Source organism: Pseudorasbora parva, chromosome 20 (assembly GCF_024679245.1).
Source record: "Pseudorasbora parva isolate DD20220531a chromosome 20, ASM2467924v1, whole genome shotgun sequence".
In the NCBI taxonomy this organism is placed as follows: domain Eukaryota; kingdom Metazoa; phylum Chordata; class Actinopteri; order Cypriniformes; family Gobionidae; genus Pseudorasbora; species Pseudorasbora parva.
This window is the reverse complement of record NC_090191.1, coordinates 9601059-9627662: the sequence shown is the minus strand read 5'-3', so window position 1 is coordinate 9627662 and position 26604 is coordinate 9601059. Positions and strand designations below refer to the sequence as shown.

The following is a 26604-nucleotide window of genomic DNA, read 5'->3' as shown; positions in this document are numbered from 1 at the left end:
TTAAAGGAATTAAATGGTCTTGCTCTAATGTTGACTGACTGCCAACTCTTTTTCTCCCCAATCCACAATGTACAATGAATCATTTCTTAAGGAGAACCAAACCTGACAGCAGAAAAAAAAGCGTATCCATGGTTAAATGGTGATATACACAAACTGATGAGAGAACAAGATTCAGCATTGAAAGCAGCCCTAAAATCAAAATGAGTTACTGATAGACTAGACTCTAGTTTGTGGTACTACGAAATAAGTTAACGAGAGATTAGGAAAGCAAAAGCAAAATCTTTTCTAAATGTCATTGATAAACTCAAAATGAAAGTAAAAGCAGCAGCCCCTCACGGACGACTGCTGCGCACACACATAATAAAACATAAACAAAACAGAACATAAAGTCCAGGGGCCTGTACCATGAAGCTGGTTTAGCTGGCTAGCCAGATTTGTTTAAGCTTAGTTTCTGCTAATCCTGGGTTTTAGGTAGGCTACCATTAAAGTGGTTTGGCTCAAACTGAAATTGGGCCAATCAGCTGTGAGTATAGGGACACACCTCTGATGTGTTTCTACTCCAAATTAAAGGTCACTAAAGCGTCTGGCTTTTAACTACTATAAATTATTAACTAATAATTTTGAATGATTTAGATATAATTTACGTAATTATTATACCCTTAATCAATTACACATTTATCATTTTAGTTAATCAATCATTAATAGGCACTTTGTTAAAATTAATATAAATAGCCTACACAAATAAGCTTTAAAATCAATAGATAAAACTATTAAAAAAAGAAGCTTACTGAGCTTAAATGTTCAATTTTCGCTATATCAGTTAAACTAACTTCATAACTTTTACTTGCATTGACGTATACTATTTTTTCTTTAAGTCCTCTTTCACAGACAGGTTTTCTTCTTAGTGTTTTTTTTTTTTAATTCTTAATATTTTTCAATCATGTAATATTCTGCAGAAGAGAGAAATTAATCTCACTGATTGTCTCGCGAGAAGTGAATCTCAGTTCCACAGCGCGTGATTGGCTGTTCACTGCTGATGTCACAGCTAAACCCCTGAACTCAGGATCAAAGCCTGAGTTGACAGAGAAAGCTGATGATCAGCATCATGGGACCAACAAACCCTTAATACAATGGTTTGGTTTTGTCAACTCAAAACTAATCCTGTAAACCTGAGTTTGTTAAACTACCATCATGGTACATGCCCCCGGCCTCCTCTCTCGTCCTTCACTTGTGTCGCTCTCCTTATATGCCTCCGAGCTTCCTTATTAGAGGACTTGAGACTGATGTGCCTTGCAGGTGACGCTCATTCTTAATCACGCACCGATCTCACTCGCTCCTCCCACGTCTCTCGCTCGTCAACTTCGCCACATACCCCCATCGCCCCTCGCAGGCCGGGGGTACACTGACTGCGCCTACTCCCCCCCAGGGACCCACTCTCCGCATCTCCTGTGTCTGGGGTATGGACAGACGAGATGAGAGAAACAAAAAAAAATCTGGTGCGGTTCCCGGACACACTGCCGCTTGGTCCTCAGGCAGCCGAGAGGCTCTTCCTCGCGGTGCGATGTGATGGTTCTGGACACTTGGTGAATGGCTCGATCCTCCTCCGCCCCCTAGGGGTAGCTCTTCCAATTAAGGACAGCCAGCAGCAAGTCCCACACTCCCTGCTCCTCCCTATCATAGCAGATGGCAGCAGGCTCCAGCCCAAGGCAAACGCCGGTGACTCCTCTGCTCCCTCCAGGACTGCTGCCACCCCACCTCGACCCACATGGCAGTCCCACCAGTCTTCACTCGCTCCAGCACCATTGCCTCGGACAGCCACTCGTGGTCTTCCTTCATTCTTTCATCGGTCTTCGAACTCCTCAGCACAGCGATCCCCCTCAGCATCATGTCCCTCCTTCCTCCAGGGTTTTGGAACCAATGTAACATAGTTCATTGTTTAGGGAAGAAGGAGGCAAGAACCGGCAAACATTTTAAAGACTTTAATCAATAAAATAATGTAAGCTCACGGAAGTGATGGGCGATGTCATGCAGTGGATTAATTCCTGTCTTCATTTAAACATGTTTTTCATGAGGTCAACAGAAAATCCTACTCCCAATATTTATATTGCAAGGAAAAAACTTTCAACGTTATCTGACTTTAAATATGTAGGTGTAATAATTGATTGTAATCTAACATTTACAAAACTAATTAACAAGGCAATAAACACAGTAAAGTTCAACTTGTCAAATTTCCGTCATATTAGAAATTGTCTAACTACTAAGGCAGCTACAATATGTTTTAATGCGATAAGTATGCCATCTGTACTACTGTCTGACTAGCTGTGCACAAGCCTCCAGTCCAACACTTAAACCTGTGGAGCTACTGTACCATCAAGCTTCCAATGTCCTTGATAGGAAGCCAAATACTTATCACCATTGTTACTGCCTAAAAAAAAAAAAAAAAACATAATTTAAAGGGATAGTTCACTTTGAAATTAAATTTTGATATGTTTTAGCTTACCTCATGGGCATCCGAGATGTAGGAGTATTTGTTTCCCCGGTAGTTTCAATTTTGATAATTTTAGCTCAAACCGTTCTTGTCTGTGCTTCACATAATACAGGTCTATGGTCACCACCTCAAAGAGCATACACAGAGAAGTCCAAATTAAACAATCCCCCATCGTAAGTACACACTGATGGCCCAAGACACGAAACGAGCGGTTTTTGTGAGAAAATGAACAGTATTTATATCGTTTTTACCTCTTGTACACCACAGGAAACACGCACGCGCGCCCTCGGATCAGTCAGACGTAGTGGTGTACAAGAGGTAAAAACGATATAAATACTGTTCGTTTTCTCACACAAACCACTCGTTTCGTGTCTTAGGCCATCAGTGTGCACTTACGATGGGGGATTGTTTAATTTGGACTTCTCTGTGTATGCTCTTTGAGGTGGTGACCATAGACCTGCATTATGTGAAGCACAGACAAGAACGGTTTGAGCTAAAATGATCAAAATTGAAACTACCGGGGAAACAAATACTTCTACATCTCGGATGCCCATGAGGTAAGCTAAAACAAAATTTAATTTCAAAGTGAACTATCCCTTTAATGACCTGGGACAATCTCATCAAATTTACAGATCCTTGTCTGGTCAATAAAAGTTCCCCCCTCCCCCTCCACTTACTGTTTTCTATAAAGCAGAACAGAAAGCAACTGTTGTTGGACACAGGAGGGAATTGGGTAATACAAATGAGGAGAACTGCTTTTGGACAGTCAGCTTTTTCCGTGAGAGCAGCTCGCAAATGGAACAGTTTGCCTACGTCTGCTAGAGACTGTGATTCATATTGGTCATTTAAAATTAACTTAAAACCATGGTTAAAAGACAATCAAGTGTGTGCCCATACTTTGCAGATATTCAAATCACTTAAGTGTGCTTTGTGTTGTTTTATGTTTTGTTATTCTTATGAATTGTGATTAACTGTATGTATAAGTGTTATTGATTTGTTTTACATTTCACCTGCCCAGGGACTACAGTAGAAAATTAGCCAAATTGTCTAAACTGGCACATTTACAGAAATTTGTATTAATGTGGACTGTCACTGTACCTCTAAACTGTATAAATAAATAAAACTCAGAGGCCCAGACAGCAAAAGAAACCCTAAAACGGTTAGTTCACCCAAAAATGAAATTTATGTAATTAATGACTCGCCCTAATGCTGTTCCACACCCGTAAAACCTCCATTCATCTTCAGAACACAGTTTAAGATATTTTATATTTAGTCCGAGAGCATATCCAAGTGTATGCACACTATACTGTCCATGTCCAGAAAGGGAATAAAAACATCATCAAAGTAGTCCATATGTGACATCAGTTGGTTAATTAGAATCAATGATTTGGATCGCGTGTCAATCCAAAATCACGTGACATTGGTGATCCAAATCATGAATCAATATGCTGATTCATGACCGTTTGAATCTTTATTTGAGATTTGAAAACAAATGCGGAAGAGGAGACTTGCTGAATAAAGTCATAGTTTTTGTTATTTTTGGACCAAAATGTAAAGAGATTCTAACTAACCAACTGATGTCACAGATGGACTACTTTGATGATGTTTTTATTCCCTTTCTGGATACAGAGATTATAGTGTGCATATGCTCTAAATATAAAATATCTTAAACTGTGTTCTGAAGATGAACGGAGGTCTTACGGGTGTGGAACGACATTAGGGTAAGTCATTAATGACATACATTTAATTTTTGGGGGAACTAACCCTTTAAAGCATCAATAGTGTCAATGCTGCGTCACTACTGACCGTTTCCTTCTCATTATATCCTTTGGAATCTGCTAATTTTCCCCAACACTTCTGCCCTGCATTTCCTCCTCAATCCATATAAGTTTCGTTATTAAAGTCCTTCCTCGTCATTTCTTTCTAACTCTGGCGGGTCCCACTCATTTCTTGCTTCCTTATTTGACCTCAAAACATTCCCCAGATATAGTGATGTAACATGCAGAATATGAAATGCTTAAGCAGCCCTTAAAAAAAAGTGTCCTTTTCATGTGAAATAATGATACATCTATGTATATTATGTAGGTATATAGTTGTATACTTGTTATATTTGTAATCTTGTAATATTTTCCATTATAGGTAGTGCAATAAATATATTTTTGAGGAAGTGGTGGCTTTGTGGCATGATTGTGGATTTCGGGTTGGTCTCTACAGTAAAAACAAGAACTAGCAAAAGATTGTGGTTGTATATTATTGGAATTTCTATTTGCCCATGACGTATGCCCGAATTCTAGTGTTTCCGTGGCTTTAATTGGTTAAAAAGCTTACGTTCTTCAAATATCAATACTAAATTACATCTATTAGTTATTTTGTAATTATGACTTTAATTGATTTCTGAGCTGAATAGGTTCTGAGATGAACATGTTTGATTTGAATGAAGAAGAAAATAAAGAAAAAAACTATATGAGAGTGGATTAGAACCTGGAATCTTTGACACAGTTTACAAAAATTCTAATATTGTTTGCAAATAGTCCCAAAAGGATTATTTCCCAGCTAGAATAAGACATAGAACATCATTCACTGTTTTGTTTCTTTAAGCTTTATACCAGGGGTCTTCAACTAAAATAGCTTGGGGTCCAGAAAAAAAACCTTCTCACCGGCCGAGGTCCGGACAGTTATATACCTAAAAACATGAATCGATGTCTTTTTGCCAGACTAAAGAAATTAGTGTAGATTAAAATGTCTTTATTGAACAAAATATAATATGTTCTCATATAGATAAAGTATGTCTTTTCATTTTTTTAAAGCAAACATAGGTAATCCTTCAAAAAATGTATTTAATTTTGAGGTTATTCTGTTTGCATTGGTACAAAATATCTAATTCAACCAGTAGCCATGTCTGACAAAAATATGATGAATGAAAAAATGCCTTCATCTCTAAATCTGCACTGAAAATACATTCATTTCAACATTACTACCAACTAAAGTGCTTTTTCTGCTGAACTGAGATAAACAGTAACAATCAATGAACACAAACCCTCCTGGTTAAAAAACAAAACAGAAATCTCATAACATAATTTTATGTTCATTCACATGTATAGCCCACATTTAGTTAGGTAGAGACTATCTTCTGCACTGCTCTCTCTGTGCTTCAAATTGCACTGGTAAAAAATCATTTGCAATATCATCCAGAAACACAAACAGGCAAAAATAAGGTGCCACCAGTGTTGGAAAAATTAAAAAGTGCACAAAATATTTTATCTCTTTATTTCAACTGTTCCTTTAAATCCAGAAAAACGTAAATAACATCTCAAAAGGAGCTGAGTGGAACTTAAAGATGGAATGGAAGCATAAACATTCCTTGTTCCAAAATAAATAAATAATAATAATAATAAAAAAGTGAATATAGCTACATTGTCTGAACTTCAGTGCATGTGAGAAATTGGCTCATTTATTTTCTGCGCCCTTACCTCAGACTGCTGAGAAATCGCCCCTATACCCTAAATAGGGCATTATTTGAGGGGACAGCCATTTGTAGTGGCGTCCGAAACCACAGTGGACATGTTTGAGTGTACTCACATGTTGCACCGCAATAACGAGTGTACAGCCGATGTACACACAACAGCTGTCCGACTTCACGCACTCTTTTCATTCACTCCTTCAAGTGAACTGTAATAGTGGACAAACGTAGGGAATAGTGAATGAGGGTTAAGGGGCCAATTTCTGATTCAGCCTCTGTTTTGCGCGCCGCTTTCTTCAGTCTCTTCACTGCGCGTCTAAACATATAGTGAGCATAGTAACGTAGCCGCACACCGGACTGAAGCTCATGGGCGCGTCTCAGGATCTCACACCGGACGCTCACATACGCGCAAGCTCAGTTTTGAATCGACTTCTGACAGAAGAGCTGTACGATGTATTACATATTACATTTCCCTTAAATCGTCCATGTATACTGATTTCACCCTGTGCTACAAGAGATACACTCATCGTGAAGTTCTTCTGTCAGGAGTCGATTCAAAACTGAGCTTGCGCGTAATGTGTGCGTCCGCTGTGAGATCCTGAGACGCGCCCATGAGCTTCAGTCCGGTGTGCGACCCCTTTAACTGTCAACGCAACCGTGGCAACATAGGAAAAACGGTTCTACTGAGCTGCCTGATATAAATGTGATTATTTATTTATTTATTTTAAATCGCATTAGGCATTTAGTTATTTCAGTGTGTCAAAAGGCTTCGCGGTCCGGATGGATGCATCTCGCGGTCCGGATCCGGACCGGAGTCCGCCAGTTGGCGACCCCTGCTTTATACGAACAAATATATATAATAATTTAAACTGGTATTTTTTATATTATTTTAAGATATCGTTGTAATTATTAACACACCAGTGTGTTAATGCACTTTGTTTTTACTCTATTTACCTATGGCAGCTAATGAATAGGAACTCTCGCACATTTACAGAAAATAGCTTATTTCTGAGTTGCAAAATAAAGTGGGAAGACCTCATACATTGTTTTTTTTTTAAGCTTTTTTTTTTTTGTTGCCATTGAGCAAAAATATGTATGATTTATTAAAGCTTGTAATGGCTAAATTTCTGACCATTATCAAATGTTAAACCAACTTGATCTCCCTGTAAACATTTTTGTGCATTCAAGTACATATGTATTTCATGGATAAGCAAGACCCATATTATTTAATTTCACTTTGAATATAACACATTCCAGATTCTAATAAAACTTTTTTTATTCTTTTTTTTACTCTACACAATAAAACTGCTGTCCAGTGTCTGACTTGTATAACTTAAAGATGTGGGTAAGTATGCATGAAGAGTTAAAAAAGGTCACTTGAGGAGGAGCGATTCAGTCATGCAGATGATATGGGCCAATCACAGGCGTCTGCTGTCAGGAAGGACCAATCGCATTTGGTTGTTATCTGACACTTCAGAGTCAAGGGTAAAAGAAATGAAACCAGAAGTTTAAAGTGTTTTGCTTAAGACGCCATTTAGGATTGCTGTAAACCAAATCTTACAAGTTAAGGTAAGTCCAGTAATATCCTTTTTATAACTTTCATAATGTTGATATATAAATGTCTTGACATTAGATGTGTGTCCAGGTATATTTTCAATGTCCTTACTATTCAAATATATCACTAATATAGTAAAAGCTGTTGAACACTAAGACTTCACTAGTTATTTAAAATATTAGTTAATATATATAACTCGTCCAAATCATGTTTCTTTTCATAGATTTCATACATTTAGTGTTTTGCTCATGTTTCTGAGAGATATGTTTTGGGGTCGAGTGAGGACAACTTCTTTCCTGGTCCTGTATGAAGTCCACCAAGGACAGAAAATACTATTAAACCTGATATAAAAACAATAGAAGTCCATGAGACCCTCCCTAATATAGTTAAACAAACATTCAGATGCGTGTGTGTGTGTGTGTGTGTGTGTGTGTGTGTGTGTGTGTGTGTGTGTGTGTGTGTGTGTGTGTGTGTCTGTTTGGTATTTACAGTTCAACTTGATTAAGAGTTTACTGTAAGGTATACTTAAGGTGTCAGATACAATTAATGAATAGATAATGTATATCATATCATATGTTTTATGACATACATTTCTGCAAAATTGAATCGGTACAGGTTTTAATGAGATTCTCAACGTTCATATCGAGATAAACATTTGTGATTTGTCACCTATTTTCACACTGTTGTAGCAACGGGTTGGTTGGGTTATTCCCAGGAAATGGTGGCGTAGATGTAATCCCTTATGTTTTCTGTTACCGGTCCACCATTTTGTTTTCTCCCCTGCTTAGTAGTGAAGAGTACAATAGATTAGGTTACTGTTTACAAACAAATACTCAATGACAGCACTTTTGGGTTGAAAATGAGCTGTGGCTGTACAAATATAGCAATGACTATAATGGTAAGTTTGAGTTTAGTATGAGTGGCGTTGGTTTCAAGAAGGTTTTTAGTGGTGATCACTTTAATGTACATTAAAGCTACACTGTGTAACTTTTTTAGTTTATTCTTAGCTAAAAACACTTAGTTCTTTCAAAAATATATGTGCTCAATAATTTATATTTACTTCTTTCAAGTAATAAAGTATTCCCGTAAGTTTATAATATGCCATCGAAAATACATACGGGTGAGGGTTTCGAATGCTGGTCGCCATGTTGCTCCATGTTTAGGAAAAAAGTTACCTGGTTGCCTTCAAATTTTGAGTTCATTAAAATTAAAATTTTGAGTTAATAGAATGAACATTTTTTGAGATTCTGCAACCTTTATTAAAATATTATTATATATTTTGTGTGTTTTATTTCTGATGACGAAGTGAAACACGCCAAATAGTGCTATTTTCATGATTTATCAATTTTTTTATGTGGTTCAGATACAATAATATTTTGAGTTTCTATTTATTAAACAAATGTCCTTCATTGTATCAACTAAAATTTTTTATTTCAATAAACTCAAATTTTTAAGGCAACCAGGTTACTTACTTTTTTAAGTTAAACCAACAAAAACCAACACTTTATTTTTTACAGTGTATATATATATATATATATATATATATATATATATATATATATATATATATATATAAAATGCAATAAAGTCACTGTTAATGATATTTAATAAATTATAAATAATCAACACAAAAGCGGTTAATATTGAATGTTTAAAATACAACTATATTCAATCTTTAGAATATATAAAGATTTAAAGCTACACTGTGCAACTTTTTTAGTTTATTCTTAGCTAAAAACACTTAGTTCTTTCAAAAATATATGTGCTCATTAATGTATATTTACTTCTTTCAAGTAATAAAGTATTCTCTGGTCACCATGTTGCTCCTCCATCTTGAAAGTACATTAGCCAAAGAGGGACATACCCATAAATTCAAGCTTCGCCTTTCGCGTTTTAACACTCGATGGCACCGTGTCGAATGTGAAGAGGGGGATTGCCATGTTAATCTTGGACTAAATCGGCCACCGTAGGAGTTAAAACGAAATCAGAATTGAGAGGAACAGAAACTATTATTCACTGGATGGTCATATACCTTTTCACCGCTAGATGGGGGAAAATATCACAGAGTGTAGCTTTAAAAATTAAATTGACTCCTTAAATTCAGTTGATGCACTTGCGTTAATTTAGATAATATTTTTTCTCAATGTTTTGTGTAACTGGCTGTTTGCTGCAGATGCCACAGTTTCAGGTGTACTTGGTCAATAATTATGATGAAACCAGAGCAAATTCATGCCTTGTCCACACTAATACATTTTTGTTTGAAAACTAATCTTTTTCTCTCCATTTTGGCCTTCTGTCCACACCGAGACAGTTTTTATGTTTTTATTAATAAAAAAAAAATGTGAAAATGCTATCCAAACTGGACACATTTAAAACACTGTTTTTGCACTGTAGTGGCGACTGTGAAAATGCGGGTATTTGAAAACGATGACGCATTTAATTGTGAGGCGTATTATGCTGATAGATATTCATGTTTATATTGGTATTTTGCCTGTTATGTGCTATTCACTTTCCCACAGTTGCTATATGTTACTTTGTACTCACTACATATGGCAGTCCTGGAAAGATGACAGGAAAATGTACTTGCATTTGCTGTCCTGGAGTAAAACATGAGAGAAACTGCATTTTAGAACAAACATAATGGTGATTGAGTGCGACCTGGACGCATCAGTGAAGGGAGAGATATTTTGCTAAATCAAAGGATCCTGCCAGAAGAACTGAATTATAACTTTAATATGTCTTGTTCCGTCTGTATCGTCTCAGTGAGCTTTTATGAGGGTTTACGCATGTGGTTTATAAGAGGTTTTGTTTCGGTGTGGACTAGAAACTTTTGGAATACTGTGACGTTAGTGTGGACAGAGCGTTTTGAAATGAAAACATCTAAAAGCAGCTCTGAAAGGACAATAGTAAACAGACTTTTAGTTGAATTCAGTTCTGATTTAGAGACTATAACGAAGCCAAAATAATATTACATGAAAGTACGTAACCCTTTACTCCTAAAATTATATTCTAGTGGGTTTCATAAGTGATGTATGAGCAGATATTGTGGTTAATTTTGTGTTGTCTTGTCATGCGGGATATCATAAGAACGTCTCTTGGAAAATGCGAGAGCAACCATTATAGAATGATAGTGTTTTTAGAATTGTTTGTCTTTTTTTCTGTTAAGCATCATTTGTGTTGTCTGTGTTTATATAGGTTTGGATGAAAATCACATTCAAATCAGAAGAGAATGAGTCTCAATGAGGAGAGAGAGAAGGAGGCTGTTCACTACAAGAACAAGAGAGCAGCATCTCCAGACCCCAGCCTTGTGTCTATAAAGCGCACCAAGCGATCCATGGGTGCACCCCATAACTTACGTGATGATGAATCCATGGGTGCACCCCATAACTTACGTGATGATGAATCCATGGGAGCACCCCATAACTTACGTGATGATGAATCCATGGGTGCACCCCATAACTTATGTGATAATGAATCCATGGGAGCACCCCATAACTTACGTGATGATGAATCCATGGGTGCACCCCATAACTTAAGAGATGAATCCATGGGAGCACCCCATAACTTACGTGATGATGAATCCATGGGACCACCCCATAACTTTAGTGATGAAACAGTGACATTTAACCCCAGGTATGACAAAACCAGTACCAGGGACAAGAGAAAGGATTACGAATTAAATTAAGAATTTATGATGTAAAATCAGTGATAAAGAGGGAGATAATCTGATTTATTGAGGTCCCTTTCTCAGTCTCAGACCAAAGAAGCATTTAAAACTTTATCGCCTGGTTCCACAGACAAGGATTAAGCCAAGCGTGCATGTTTGAGTTATTTTATTCTTCTTTACGGAGGAATCATTAATTCATTTAAAAGACTGCAGTTCTAAGTGTTTAATTCTAATTTAGTCGTTGCTAAACATTGCTGATTTTTGAAAAAGACAACCCTCTCTTCATTGCTCACCATCCAATCCTAACCGCTGTTGGTCTTTGTAACACAGTGCATTTGTATGGGAAGAAAGAGGCAGGAACTGGTGAACTTTTAATAGACTTTAATAAACAAATAAACACAAAACTAAAGTAACACGGACGACTCCAGCGCACACACATATTAAAACACAACATAAAGTCCAGGCCTGTTCCTCTATCGTCCTTCAATGTTTTCGATCATCCTTATATGCTTTTGAGCTCCCTCATGAGTTTAAAGGTCCCATTCTTCGCAATTCCATCTTTAGTTCCAAACTTTAGTTAGTTGTGTAATGTTGCTGTTAGAGCATAAATAGTACCTGTAAAATTTATAAATCTCAAAGTTCAATGCCAAGTGAGATATTTTATTTAACAGAAGTTCCCTTTCAAAGCCTACAGCGAACGGCCGGTTTGGACTACACCCCTGCACTTCCTTCAAGAATGACGTCACTAGAGCAGTTTGTAGACTAACCCTCCGCCCATAAGCAAAATAGGGGGCGTGGTCTTGTTGCTCTCCCACGTGGAGAAGAGCGCGCATTCAGCGCTTGCATCTCCCCGTTATGGTAAGAGGCGGGACTTTTCCGGGCAAAGTGCGCTAAGCTGCTGTCCAATCACAACACGGGAAACGCTGGCCTAATCAGAACTCGTTACGTATTTCTGAAGGAGGGACTTCATAGAACAAGGAAATCATCAGGCCGTTTTTAGGACAGAGAAAACAGCGGTGTACCTGCTAAGTAAAATGTGTGAAAAATACTGTGTTTTTTTACACGCAAAACATGAACTCATGTTATATTGCACACTATAAACATAATCAAAGCTTCGAAAACATGCAAAGAACGGGACCTTTAAGAGGACTTGAGATCGATGTGCCTCACAGGTGAGAGTCATTCTTAATCAAACACTGGTCTCAGTCACTCCTCCCACATCTTTCGCTTGTCAACATCGCCACATACCCCTATTGCCCCTCGCAGGCCGGGTACACCCGAGATGGCCTCTACCCCCCAACCCCAGAGCAGAGCAAGCTCCTGGATCCTGAATGAAAGCACTGGAACTAGAAAATTCTGGGCCTGCCTCAAACTCCTCTGCTAGCTCCATTTGCGACCCCATGATCTGAGCCGCTGCGCTGCAGACACGGGACCCAAACCATGGGGTGCATGAACCTGGCAACTCTCATCAAACAGGGCTTAGAGGGAGTGAAGCATCCTTAGTGGGAGACTTTCAAAGGGAGCACAATCAGTCCCCTTGAGCGCTGATGGAGCATGCTCTACTTCCATGCAACTGACTGCTTATTTGCCATCTTATTAAATAAGTATTTGGCCTATGGGACAAAATAAATTAATAGGATGGGCAGAGTGCTTGTTGAAGACACAGACGCTAAGCTGTCATGTGTCACAGGGTGACGTTGTGCCAATCAGGATTGGAATAGTTGCATGTGTCACGCAGATTCTTTCCTCATAGGGTTGATGTCAGGCACAGTGTGTTCCCTTGAAAGGGAAATGATACTACACCAGCTGTAATGGTCAGCTTTTACTCAAAAAGCAAGCTGAAGCAAAGCAGAAGTCCTAGCCTTGATCATCAGCCTTACACATGCTCTGCTTATGCTTGTGTCTGTAAATCAAATTTATTTTATTTTAGTTATCCTTGTGGCTTTTAGTCTCCCGCAAACCACACACGCACACACACACACACACACATGTGTTTTACAGCACTTGAGAGTGACTAGAATATAAGATCTTGTTAGTGGATCATAATTTTATGAACACACAATGTTTCACAGTTATAACAAACATAATGAGATGTTTGTGAGATGTGATTTGAAGAATAAAGCTCATTCTTGACACACATGGCTTTATAGGAAGATCTTGCTCTCATTCACTATCTATGTTGTTTGTCTTGTGTCTGCTGTGTTGATAGGGATGATCAGACTGAAGACCTGCAGCAGGATTGTCACCAGCTAGAAGAAGATAAACTACAGAGAGTCAAAGACCAATACAAAACCAACATGAAAAAGAAGTATGAGAGCTTATTTGAAGGAATCAAACTTGAAGAGAACCAAACACTCCTGAACAGGATCTACACAGAGCTTTACATCATAGAAGGAGAGAGTGAAAGAGTGAATGAAGAACATGAGGTTATACAGATGGAGAAAACATCCAAAATAAAGAACTCACAAAACACTCAAATCTACTGCAATGACATTTTTAAATCTTTACCCGAATCAGGATGTAATGACAAGGACGAAATAAAGGTTGCTCTTACTAAAGGCATCGCTGGAATTGGAAAAACTGTGTCTGTGCAGAAGTTTGTTTTGGACTGGGCTGAAGGAAAAGCAAATCAGGATGTAGATTTCATGTTTGTGCTTCCATTTCGAGATCTCAACTTGATTCAAGATCATCAGTACAGTCTTCAGAAACTCCTGCTCGACTTTCATCCTGAACTTAAAGATCTGGGCTCAAAGATTTATGAGGATTGTAAAGTTGTTTTCATCTTTGATGGTCTGGATGAAAGTAGAATGAAAATGATGTTTTCAGACAGTGAGAAAGTTTCTGATGTGACTAAGACTTCATCAGTGGGTGTGTTGATGTCAAACCTCATGAAAGGAAATCTACTTCCCTCTGCTCTCATCTGGATCACCACTAGACCAGCAGCAGCCAGTCAGATCCCATCTAAATACATCAGCCGTCTGACAGAAATTCAGGGATTCAATGAGCCACAGAAGGAGGAATATTTCAGGAAGAGAATCAGTGATGAGCAGCAAGCAACCAAAATCATTGGACACATTAGAAAAGCAAGAAGCCTCCACATTATGTGCCACATACCCGTCTTTTGCTGGATCTCATCCACTGTGCTCCAAAAGCTCCTGGAAGAAGATCTGAGTGAAGAAATCCCCAAAACTCTGACTGAAATGTACATCCACTTCTTACTTATTCAGATCAAAAAGAAGAATCAGAAGTATGAAGAAAAAGATCCTGAGAAACTCCTTCAGTCCAACAGAGAAGTGATTGTAAAACTGGCTGAACTGGCTTTCAAACAGCTGATAAAGGGCAATGTGATGTTCTATGAGGAAGACCTGAGAGAGAGCGGCATAGATGCCACTGACGCTTCAGTGTATTCTGGGATTTGCACTGAGATCTTTAAGGAGGAATCTGCGATTCATCAGAGGAAAGTCTACTGCTTCATACACCTGAGTGTTCAGGAGTTTCTCGCTGCATTTTATGTGTTTTATTGTCATCTGATGAAGAACATGGAGTCATTGCAGTTTTTTCTGAACGATAAACATGACTACAGATCTACGGAAAACTTGTGCGCACTACTATCATCAGCAGTCGATAAAACCCTGCAGACTGAAAATGGACACCTGGATCTTTTTCTGCGGTTCCTGCTGGGTGTCTCACTGGAGTCCAATCAGAAACTCTTACGTGATCTACTGACTCGCACCGAGAACAGCTCAGAGAGTATCAGAGAAACCACACACTACATTAAAGATGAAATCAAAGGAAGTTACGGTCTCTCAGCAGACAGATCCATCAATCTTTTCCTCTGTCTGCTGGAAGTGAATGATCAGACTCTGTACAGGGAGATTCAGGAATATGTGAAAACAGACAAAAGCTCAGAGAAGAAACTCTCCCCTGCTCACTGCTCAGCAATAGCCTACATGCTTCAGATGTTAGAAGAGGTACTGAATGAGTTTGACCTCATGAAGTACAACACAACAGATGAGGGTAGATGGAGACTTATACCGGCTGTGATGAACTGCAGAAAAGCTCTGTGAGTATTCATTCATGGCATTACAAAATAAAAATGTGTCTGTAGTTGAGATTTTATCTAATGAATCTATGGAAACATAACCCTATTTTGTGGAAATACCGTAATATTTATAAGCATATTGAAACAGAAAGGATATAAAAGTTGCAACCACACTAAAGAGTTGGCAATATAAGCACAGTTGTTGTGGAAACTATGTTTATAAATCTCAGTCAATTTATACCTCAAACAAAATATTACTAATGCTGCCTTTGCGTGCTATCTACTTCCCAGTTCTGAAGTCGTGAGCTCATTGCGTTCAAATTTTGACTTGAGCATTCATGTTACATTTTTTACCTGGGAAACTAGTATTTACAACAATCGTGATAGCACATGAAGGCAGCATTAGTACAGTGTTTCTCAACCCTGTTTCTGGATGCGGCAACAGTGATAAGGATGAAGAGTCTACAGCTGTGTTTTATCACATATTTTTAGCTCACCATCATATTCTGAAATCTCACGTGCATTGAATCAAACGTGAAGTGTTTTTATGGCTTGTTTCCACAGAGCAGTACGGTTCAGTACAATTCGGTACGATATGCAATTTTTTCCATTTCTATTGTCAGAAGTTATGAATGGTACCCTAATTCTAAACTCTACCACTTTCTTTATTGGCACCCCTCAATTGGGGTACCCAGCACAGTAGTCCGGTACTAAAAATTGGAGCTTTCAAACATGATTGTTTGACAGAGAATTGTCACTTGCGCATGCTACAATGACAGCATAAGAGGCACTATTCTTTAATATACAGTTGAAATAAAATGTTACTGTTATTGTGTCATGAAATGTAGTTTTAAGAGTTTTTCAGGGGAGAACGTATTTGGTTAAAGCTCAAACCAGTGGTTTATTTATAAAGATTTGACTATTTGACTTTTTTTTTTTGATGGGGTGTAATGGTACACAACACTGCCGATTCGATTTGTATCTCGGTTTTGAAGTCACCATTCGGTACAGGTTCGGTACAGCAGTTTTACAAAATTGCTTTTTATTTTTTTCAAAAGTGGTTTACAGAAAAAAATGTGTTCGTCCTTTAAAAAACGTTACGTTTATATAATTATAATTTAATTAATTTAAGATAATGCTTTAAACTGTCACTGGCCCACTGGTGGGCCCATTTGCCACTGCATGTTTAAAACAATTATATCTAGGGCTGAACAATATTCTGTTTTAACATCGACATCGCGATGTGCGCACCGGAACATGCGAAGTGAAGGGTAGTAACAAATGGTGTATTAAGAGAACAGTAGCACACACAGATATGTATACGTATCTATGGTAGCACACAGTAAACACAAGTTTGTTGCTGGAGTGACATGCATGTTCCGCGTGCCTGTACAGTGATTGGTTCGCTGTGCCATTGCTCACCCCTCACGGCCAAACATTCACTGCTAAAATGCGCGATGAAGAGGATCCGCCACCGCGGGGAAAAAAAAAAGGTTTCGTACCAGAAATGTTCTTTTTGGGACTATTTCGGCTACAAAAAGGAGAATGTTGACCAAAAAGAGGTACTTTGCATGGAGTGTCAGAAAGCTGTGGCCACAAAACAAGAAAACACCACCAATTTGTCTGATCACTTAAAACGGCACCACAAAGCTCTTTAAGACGAATACAAAGCAGGGCTCGACATTAACGCTTGTCCGGGACAAGTGGATTTTTTGAAGGGACAAGTGAAAGAGAATTTACTTGCCCAACGGACAAGAGCCTGATTAAAATAAAAAATAACTAGCGAATCACCAAAATGCAAGAATGTTTGTGCATTCATTTAGTGTAAGTGGCGATCGATAGTGGATAATAATATATAATGAACTGACGATAATAAGGTCGCGCTGTTGACGCTCGTGCAGCCTCTCGAGGAAAAATTACGACTGAAAATTAAACTGATTTCATATGACAGTTCCATAAACAACTAATTCACATTCACTTAAAGGGTTACTTCAGCGATTAGCATATGGCTTTGTATCAGTAGAAACCCTGGAGAATATTCAAATTATTGTGCTTTCCCCCCTCATATCTCCCTGAGACGAGAGATTTATGCATTTTATTTCTGGAAAAATTCCTCCTATGATGCAAAATGACGATTTTTGCATCATAGGAGGAATGTTTTCCCAAAGGCTAAAGACTACAGCCAGCAGAGGGAGCCATTTCCGCATGTTTTGAATCTGCGCATGGGGGATGGGAGATCACACTCAGCTGGCAGGGAGAGCTCAGCTTGCAGACAGGATCATTTAAACGGAGCTATGGTGAGCAATGTAAGTCTTTTAACTTCTCAAATTCATTTCTATGAAAGTTAAGCTTGAAAAGGCATGAACTGAAACGCGTGCCAGACTGAACTCGCGTTGTGAATGTATGCCGCGAGTGTAGTCGCAATTACCTCAGCTCTCATCACTCGTGCAGTTAGTGCTCAGTGCTGTGACACTCGCGCGGTGACTCACTCATTATATTGAACAGACACGTTCAGTTTTTAATTTTAGTGTCTTCTCCAACTCAGTCACAGTAATGAAGTTGATGGTGTTGGGAATGGCCTCACAGGGCAGCGACGCATTCTGGGAATTGTAGTCTTTCATCCCCATGGGACAAAAATACATTTTCTGTCTTTTCTCAGTCTAGAAGACACCAAATTCAAAAATAATTTCACATTTCTACTGCATTGATGACCCAGTTTAAATACAGATTCATCTTCCCAGCGCTGAAGTACCCCTTTAAAGTCACTTACATTTCAGATGCAATATTTAGTGTTTTCATTCCATTTCATCAGTGAAAATCGTTTACAGCAGTACCGTAACGCGTCTCACTCACAGCAACAAGTGTGTTACTCACTGAACGATTCAACGTTTGAATGAATCGTTTAAATGAACGACTCAGTGACTCACTCATTCAGACGGTCACCTGCTGCCTCCTACTGGAGGTTTAGTTTCATGTTTACACATACTTTCCAACATTTCTTTTTGTCACTTGTAATGAAGTTTGCTTATTAGTGAAATTATTAATATCATGGAATGGTAATTATTGACTTTAGCCTTGATTGATGGCTCTCAATATCACAATATATATATTGGGGGGGGAAATATCGCAATGTAATTTTTTTTCCAATATCGTGCAGCCCTAATTATATCGTAAAAAATTTATCCTGATCTAATGTTGACAATCCCCATCCCCATGAGACAAAAATACATTGTCTGTCTTTTCTCAGTATAGAAAGCACCAAATTCAAAAATAATTTCACATTTCTACATTTCAAAAATCTGATACTTGATTCTTTCTTTCTTTCTTTCTTTATTAAGATCCCCATTAGCTCCTGGCATGCCAGTTGCTATTCTTCCTGGGCTCTCCACAAATTCATCACATACAGTATATATTTTATACACATGTCCATACACACACACACACACACACACACACACACACACACACACACACACATGAAAGCTCTATGCACCCAGATATACATAATACCTATAAGAAAAAGAAAAAAAAAAAAAATATATATATATATATATATATATATATATATATATATATATATATATATATATACACATATACATATACATACATAAATTCATAAACAGCTCATAAAAAAACAATAACCAACCCAATAAATCAAACACTCTAACCATAACATTATTATTATTAGTAGTAAACATTATCATTCACACTATTATTACTATTACATTATTGCCATTTCCACTATTCTCATTAGTATCACCATATCATTATTAATATTGCAACAATAATCATCACAGAAATCAAATCCTAAAAAAAAAAAAAAAAGATCACTCATGCTCCTTATTGTGTAAAAAGGAAAATCTTTAACTTTTTTTGAAATAGCTTTTTATTATTTTCGAACAACAAAAATACGGGTAATGCATTCCATGCAACCATGGCTCGATACACAACAGTACGCTGCATTTTATTAGTTCTGCAAATAGGCAGCAAACTTCTTGTGTTAATGCTCTGTCGTGTTCCGTAATTATGAGTATCTATAAAAAAATTCAGGAAAAATTGAAAAATTATTTCAGGAATTTTGGTTGTAATGACATTTCTAATAAATGTAAGTAAATAATACTTAAGTCTACTTTTAACAGTTAACCAGGCCAACTCATTATGCAATATCATAACATTGGTTCTGTATGGGCAGCCCAGAACTATTCGTGCTGCTTTATTCTGAGCGATCTGTAATCTATATAAATTAGTTTCATTTGTGTTTGACCAAACAACAGATGCATAATCCAACTGGGAAAGTACTAATGACTGAACAAGTGGTTTGGTCAACCATTGTGGAATACATTTCCTACAGAATCTGATCATACCCATACTCCGACCCATACTCTGCAACACTTGATTTATGTGACTTCCCCATGTCATCTTCGAATCTACTATAAACCCTAATAATTTAATTACTTCAACTTGTGGAACTAAAGACGCTTCTAATGTCAAATGTAATTTAGATGTTGTTTTTAACATATATTGCGATCCGAGTAACATACATTTCGTTTTTTCAGGATTAATTTTTAATTTATTTTCTTGAATCCAATTTACTACAACATTCAACTCCCCATTTAAAATGTCACTAAGCTGATCTGATGTGGATGCAGATGCATATAATGTAATATCATCTGCATATATAGCCATGGTTGCATGTTCCAATACAAATGAAAAATCATTAATAAAAAAAGAAAACAAAAGCGATCCAAGGCAACTACCCTGGGGCACTCCACAGTCCATCCCATCAACCTCTGAATAACAACCATTAAAATAAACTTTAGAATCTTGTTTACTTAGATAACTTTTAATCCATTGTAACGCTGATGATTCAAATCCATAACAATTCAATTTATCCAATACAATATTATGATCCAAAACATCAAAAGCTGCACTTAGGTCCAAAAAAATTGTCCCTATAAGGTTTTTACTATCAATTTCCTGCAGGCAGTATTCAGTAATTTAAATGAGAGCAGTTGTTGTGGAGTGACCCATTCTATATGCATGTTGGTAGATGGAATTTAACCTATTCACTGTAAAATATGTGTGAATTTGATCATGTACCACTTTTTCCATAATTTTATTGGTCAATCTCGCATTCCAGCAGTATATTATTCCCAAATAGCAACCGCCAAAGTGAATAACACAACGCTCATCCGGGTATTACTACTTACATGCTTAACGCTGTCATTGAATCTCTGGCGCAATCTTGTGGCTGTAATACACTTAACCGTCATGATTTAAAATGGAAGACTTCAAGGTTTTACTTTATAAAGTTTTAAATATGGATATTTTTCTTACACAAAAGCATCAGAGCCATGTGGAGCACGTTATTTGATGGACAGATGCACTTTTATGGACTTCAAAAACAGCTACTAATGTTAGCCAGGACTTTAAAAATATAACTCTGATTGTATTCGTCTGAAAAAAGAATGTCATATACAGCTATGATGAATTGAGGATGAGTAAATCATGGGCTTAGTTTCATTTTTGGGAGAACTATCCCTTTCAGCATTCATTTTCAACAAATAGCCTATGTTAAAAACAAATCTTCAGCAATAGGTAAATGCTTTTAGAACTGAAATAGAACTGCTTTTTTGCGTAAGAGCTAATAAAATATTTAAACTCAAGACAATATTTTGTGATTAATTTACTTGAGACAAGTAGCCGTGTAATAAGCGGGATAATGTACATCCAGCTGGTTGTTATTACAGAATAAATCCCTTCAGAGTGACACAAGACCCCTCCGCCGGGGTTTATTCTGAGATAACAACCGGCTGGATGTACATTATCCCCTACTTAAAATGGTGTTAAATAAATGAAAATTATTGTTTTGTTTTTTGGTTGAACAAATGCTTTATTAAAACAAACTTAAAACCATTTGTTTGTTTTGTTTATTAAAATTTCAATAAAACTAATAATAAAGTCTAATAAATTCAATAAAATAAATTATAATCATTAATTTATTAAAATGTTTAAGAATAATAGAGTCCTGTATGTAATAGACAGAGCAGCTCATTCACAGAGACAGAACAAGCAGATCATATGAAGATCGTTGCAAAACGAGAGATATCCATTTTGAGAAATGTTGGTTATTTGACATTATTATTTAAGACATCAACAGTCAAGTTCATTCACAATTTTTTGTACATTAAACTATTACTTGAGCTCAGTGTAGGCCAGGGACACAATATTCTTCAAATCCAGGATATTTTTTATTTAATTTTATGTCCATAAATAGTTCATAAATAAGTCAAAAACCATGCCAAAATGCAACATATTTATCTTAACATTGTCAAACATCTTAAATTAGTTAAAAAACAATACATCATAAATATATGGAATAGTATATACAAAGATTGATTGATAATAATAAGATTTCGAGTTAGTTTTGGCCAGAACATAGCCTACATAACATAACATAACATAACATAACATAAAACATTTTTTTTTTTTTTTGTGCAAAACTCTATATATCCACCATAGGCTATATTATTCTACTGCAATACCATTAAGAAAAGCGTGTGTGTGTGTGTGTGTGTGTGTGTGTGTGTGTGTGTGTGTGTGTGTGTGTGTGTGTGTGTGTGTGCGCGTGCTACTCGCAGTCGCACTATGATCAAAATAAATCTTTGGATGTTTTCGCTCCCCTGAATGCCTTGCCCGTTTGGTCTTCTCCCTTTGATTATTTTCTTAAGATGCCTTCCTGACCGACTCCAATCCGTCATCGAAATCCATAACGTTAAGCTTGACTCTGAAGCTTTGATTCTCTGACTGACAGACAGCTGTTGATCAGTGACATAGCCTATACGTGACTGACAGCTCGCCTACAGTATAAACAATTAAATGGTAAACCGGTTTTAGTTAGCCTATTGAATCCTCTTTTTAAAAATATGTTTTTTGTTTTGCTTTTATTGTTAAATCACTGAGCAAACTCGGAGCACTTCACCGGCGGTGACTCTCCTCGTGTGACATCCTGAGCTCGCGCAGCATCCTGAACGTTCTTTATTGCACTTTGTAAAGAAACTGGGCTGGCGGATATCGCGTTTTGTGAAAAAATACATTTTGTAGGAGGCTTAAAATGTACATTTTTAAATCTTATTAATGGCAGCAATTCACACATAGATTAAGGTACATCTAAACAGTGATTTCCAATAATAAAATCTAAATGTCAAAAAATGGCGTTTATCGCGTTTTGCAACCGAACTCTTCATATATTCATATAGAAATGTTTTGTGCTTAAATATTCACAGACCATGTCACGATTTGATTTATTCTAGGCCTACAGCTCTACTTTCAAGTTATTCGTTCATCCATCTGTTTGCGTGTATTACGTGAATTCTACGTTATAAAGTAAAGTTAATGTTCATGACTGGATTCCGTGATTCCCTCTGCGTCACAGAAATCAATTACCTTGTATCTTACACTATCGCCCCGTAGAAGCTGTTTTTGTAAAAATAGGCTAACGATTGCGTCATAACCAACTCTGTCGCACAGTTGAGAAATTACCATACAGACAGGAGGAGACGCTCAGAAGCAATCTTTTACTGTCTATGAGACAGTCGGGGACGTGGAGACATAAAGTCTGATAAAGTCAAGGGAGAAGAATCAGGAGAAGCCCATAGTGAGCCAAAAGCAACGGGACAAAACATTTAAACAACGTCATTTACATTTTACTTTCTACAACTACTAGAAGCCCTACAACTGTCAGACAGGAGGCTCACGTCACATCTACGTCATCAAGCTCAGTCTGAGCCTGCGCAGTTCGCTCAGCCATCAGGAAGTGAATGCGTCTAATTGACCTCACTTTCCGCCGTTGAAGTCTATGAGAACGCTCTGTCCATTTCTTTTACTGTCTATGATATTTGCGTGTTTGTTCTCTCCCGCGCCCTCCATTCAATATAGTAATTTCTGGATCGCGTTTTTTTCCCTCCCCTCTTTGCATTATTGATTTATTTTTTACTCAGTAACGGGTGTAGTTAAAAATGTGGCGAGTACAATACTTCAATCAAAATGTACTTCAGTAAAAGTACAATTACAGATTTTTAAAAATACTTAAAAAAGTAGAAGTATACAGAAAAAATACTCAAATACAGTAACGCAAGTAAATGTAATTTGTTTCTTTCCACCTCTGTTTGCACATTACTATAATATTAAAGGTTAACAACAGAGCCATAACTATTAACCAAAATCAAGCTGTGTTTCCACTGTTGGACCAGTACCCCTTGTTGTGGAAAAAAGAAACGTTAAAGGGGGGGTGAAATGCTGTTTCATGCATACTGATCTTTTTACACTGTTAAAGACTTGGAATCCCATACTAAACATGGACAAAGTTTCAAAAGTTAAGGTGGACGTTTGATGGGAGTATTTCTTTGTCAAAAATACTACTTCCGGTTAGTCATAAGTTTCGGCAAGTTTTTTGCGATCATGCGTCCCCATTGACGTTAGTGGGGGCGGAATTTCCTTGTATGGGCCTTACGGACAATTCTACCGGAAGCGTGTGAGAGAGAGAGAGGGAGAGAGAGAGAGGGAGAGAGCGAAAGCAACAGGCTATGCCCATCAAAGCGCTCGTAGGCTGCGCTGCACAGGTAATGTGCACAATTAACAATGACATCAAAAAGTGCGTTTTTGGTTGCCAGACCAAGACAGTCCTGCACAGATTCCCCCAAAACCCCGCGGTAAGGCAACAGTGGATGTAATTTGCTTTTCCGGATCAGCAACTGAGTTGCGCGAATGTTTATATCTGTTCGCTGCATTTCGGTGCCGACTGTTTCATAAACATGGCCCAGCATGACGCCGGATTTTCCAATAGCCTAATGCTGAAGGATGGAGCAGTCCCAACGTTAGAACCGCGGGCGGTGAGTTAGACTGCTTCAAATGTCTGTGTCTATGCTCATCAAGTAGCCCAAACATGATCACGTATAGTTACTATATATATTACTATATATAGAAATTGATCAATGGAGCATGCGATGTGTAGTGCGTGTACATTTGTTTAGCTGGCCACTATATGTGTAACTTTATGTTTGTGTATTGTAAAAGCACTCAACAATACACAAAGAGGGGGGAAATATGTTGAACTAAATAAGCACGCTTCTTCATTCAAATGCGCTACTATTCCGTGTCTATCTATGTAAACACTAACTTAACCTGTCTACACAAACCACGCGTAAACACACAAACACACGTGCACAACTGCACTTCCCACATGTACACCTTCAAAGACAAAAATACGACGATATAATTCAAGTATAAATATGTAAATAACACAAGCCGCTAAGCATATTATATAGTTAGTGTATATCGTACCACATAGAGACGTCCTGCTCTAGTCGTTTTTGCTGCTGCTCCTGTTCAACTGCAGCCTCTGGGTCTGATTCCGGATCATAGATGTATGGCTGTATCTGATTAAAAGCCATATTTTTATTTTGAATAAAGTTTTTTTCCCGCTGTTAGGGATGACACAGCTTTACGACGCACTCGACGCACTCAACACAATAGCAGCGGCGCGCACACGTCATTATTTAGCTCCGCTCACACGACACGCCCCCACCCGCTCGGCTTTTTTCGGAAAGACTCGGAACAGCGCATCTTTCTTATATAATTATAAAAAAAATAAAGACTTTTCGGACATATGCAGGATGCAATGCTACTCTATAGGTACTCAAGATTGACATGACACTGACTGAAACTGAGTGTTTCACCCCCCCTTTAATAATTATCATGGTGAAGCTGGAATTGAAAAACACAAGCAAAGTGTTTAATAAGCTTTTATTCTTGCCAAGAAGGTCAATTCAGACATGCAGGTTGTGCAGCCAGAAAAGACAAATGTGGAAGCCTCTCACTCAATCTCTTTTATACTGTCATTTCAGTGTGCAAGCTGCAACTTTAATTAATAACACAAAAACACAATAACAAACTCCTTAGGCAGCTATACCAGTGAAAAAAACTACTTTCCAAGAACATGCTCAACTACAGACATCGGACACTAGTTATATTAAGAAAAGTAGCAAAGTTTATCAAACATGGATGTGTTTACTACAGAAAACGTCTCAGGTTACGTAGGTAACCCTAGTTCCCTGAGGGAACGAGACGCTGCGTCGAAACGCTGTGAGAACGCCTCTGCGTTAATGCGTCGTGAAGCGCCTGTAGAACCATTCCATCGGAAAAAAGATCGATCGTCGGCGTGATGACGCCATCGACCGGAAGCTATAAAACGTCTGTGAAAACAAACAGGAACTAACTTCTGATAAAGCCTGAAGTAAGTGATCACGGACACGCCGGGAGTATGGCAGAGCGACGCAGCGTCTCGTTCCCTCAGGGAACTAGGGTTACATACGTAACCTGAGACGTTCCCTTTCGAACTCGAGCTGCGTCGAAACGCTGTGAGAACGCTTATACCCACATCGCCATAGGACCAAGTGTCTCGTATGTGTGAAGCCGAAGCGCACACGGTTACGAGAGTACCTGCGCCCCTACTGTAGATGCCAGGTCTAGTTCGTAGAACCTGACGAAGGTAGAAGGAGACGACCATCCGGCCGCGTTGCAGATATTGTGGAGGGAAGCCCCCGACAAGAGTGCTTTAGAAGCAGCCATACCCCTGGTTGAGTGCGCCCGGACAGCCAGTGGAGATGGCTGCCCGGTAGCTTCATAAGCAAGTGAGATGGCCTCGACCACCCACTTGCTCATCCTCTGCTTGGATACTGGGGCCCCCTTCTTAGGGGGTCCAAAGCAAACAAACAATTGTTCCGATTTCCTCCACAGGGCAGCTCTGTGGACATAAGTATCCAGTGCCCTCACAGGACACAGCAGATTTAACCTTTCCTGGTCTGACGTCATAAACGGAGGAGGACAGAAGGCTTGTAGAGTGACGGGGCCCCGTGGGCTCGTAGGAACCTTGGGGACATAACCCGGCCTGGGATGCAGAAATGCTTTCACCATCCCTGGCGCAAACTCTAGACATGAGGGCCCTACTGACAGGGACTGAATATCTCCTATCCTTTTAAGAGATGAAATGGCCAAAAGGAAGATAGTTTTTAAGGTGAGGAACTTATCCGAAACCTCCTCCAGAGGTTTGAACGGAGGTCCGGACAAGCCCCTCAAAACAATGGCCAAGTCCCATGCTGGGACCCTCGAGTGCATAACTGGCCTCAACCTTAATGTGCCACGAAGGAAGCGTGTAATTAGAGGGTGTCTTCCCAAAGACACTCCACTGCAAGGGACGTGGAAGGCACCCAAGGCCGCCACGTACACCTTAAGTGTGGAGGGGGTCAACCCTGCCGAGAACCTCGCCTGCAGGAACTCCAGCACTGTACCAACCGGGCAGTTAACTGGGTCCCACTGGCGTTCTCTGCAC

At 38.4% G+C, this 26604-nt stretch overlaps 1 protein-coding gene across 1 annotated transcript in view; it reads left to right on the top strand.

The window, feature by feature from the left end:
• Nucleotides 1–7415: 7415 nt before the first annotated feature.
• LOC137049212 (NACHT, LRR and PYD domains-containing protein 3-like) overlaps nucleotides 7416–26604 on the top strand; it is a 34049-nt gene continuing 14860 nt past the window's right edge. The window contains exons 1-3 of the mRNA XM_067427675.1: nucleotides 7416–7517; nucleotides 10699–11136; nucleotides 13380–15233. Coding sequence (XP_067283776.1) covers nucleotides 10733–11136; nucleotides 13380–15233 — 2258 coding nt within the window. The 5' untranslated portion in view covers nucleotides 7416–7517; nucleotides 10699–10732. The remainder of the gene's footprint in view (nucleotides 7518–10698; nucleotides 11137–13379; nucleotides 15234–26604) is intronic.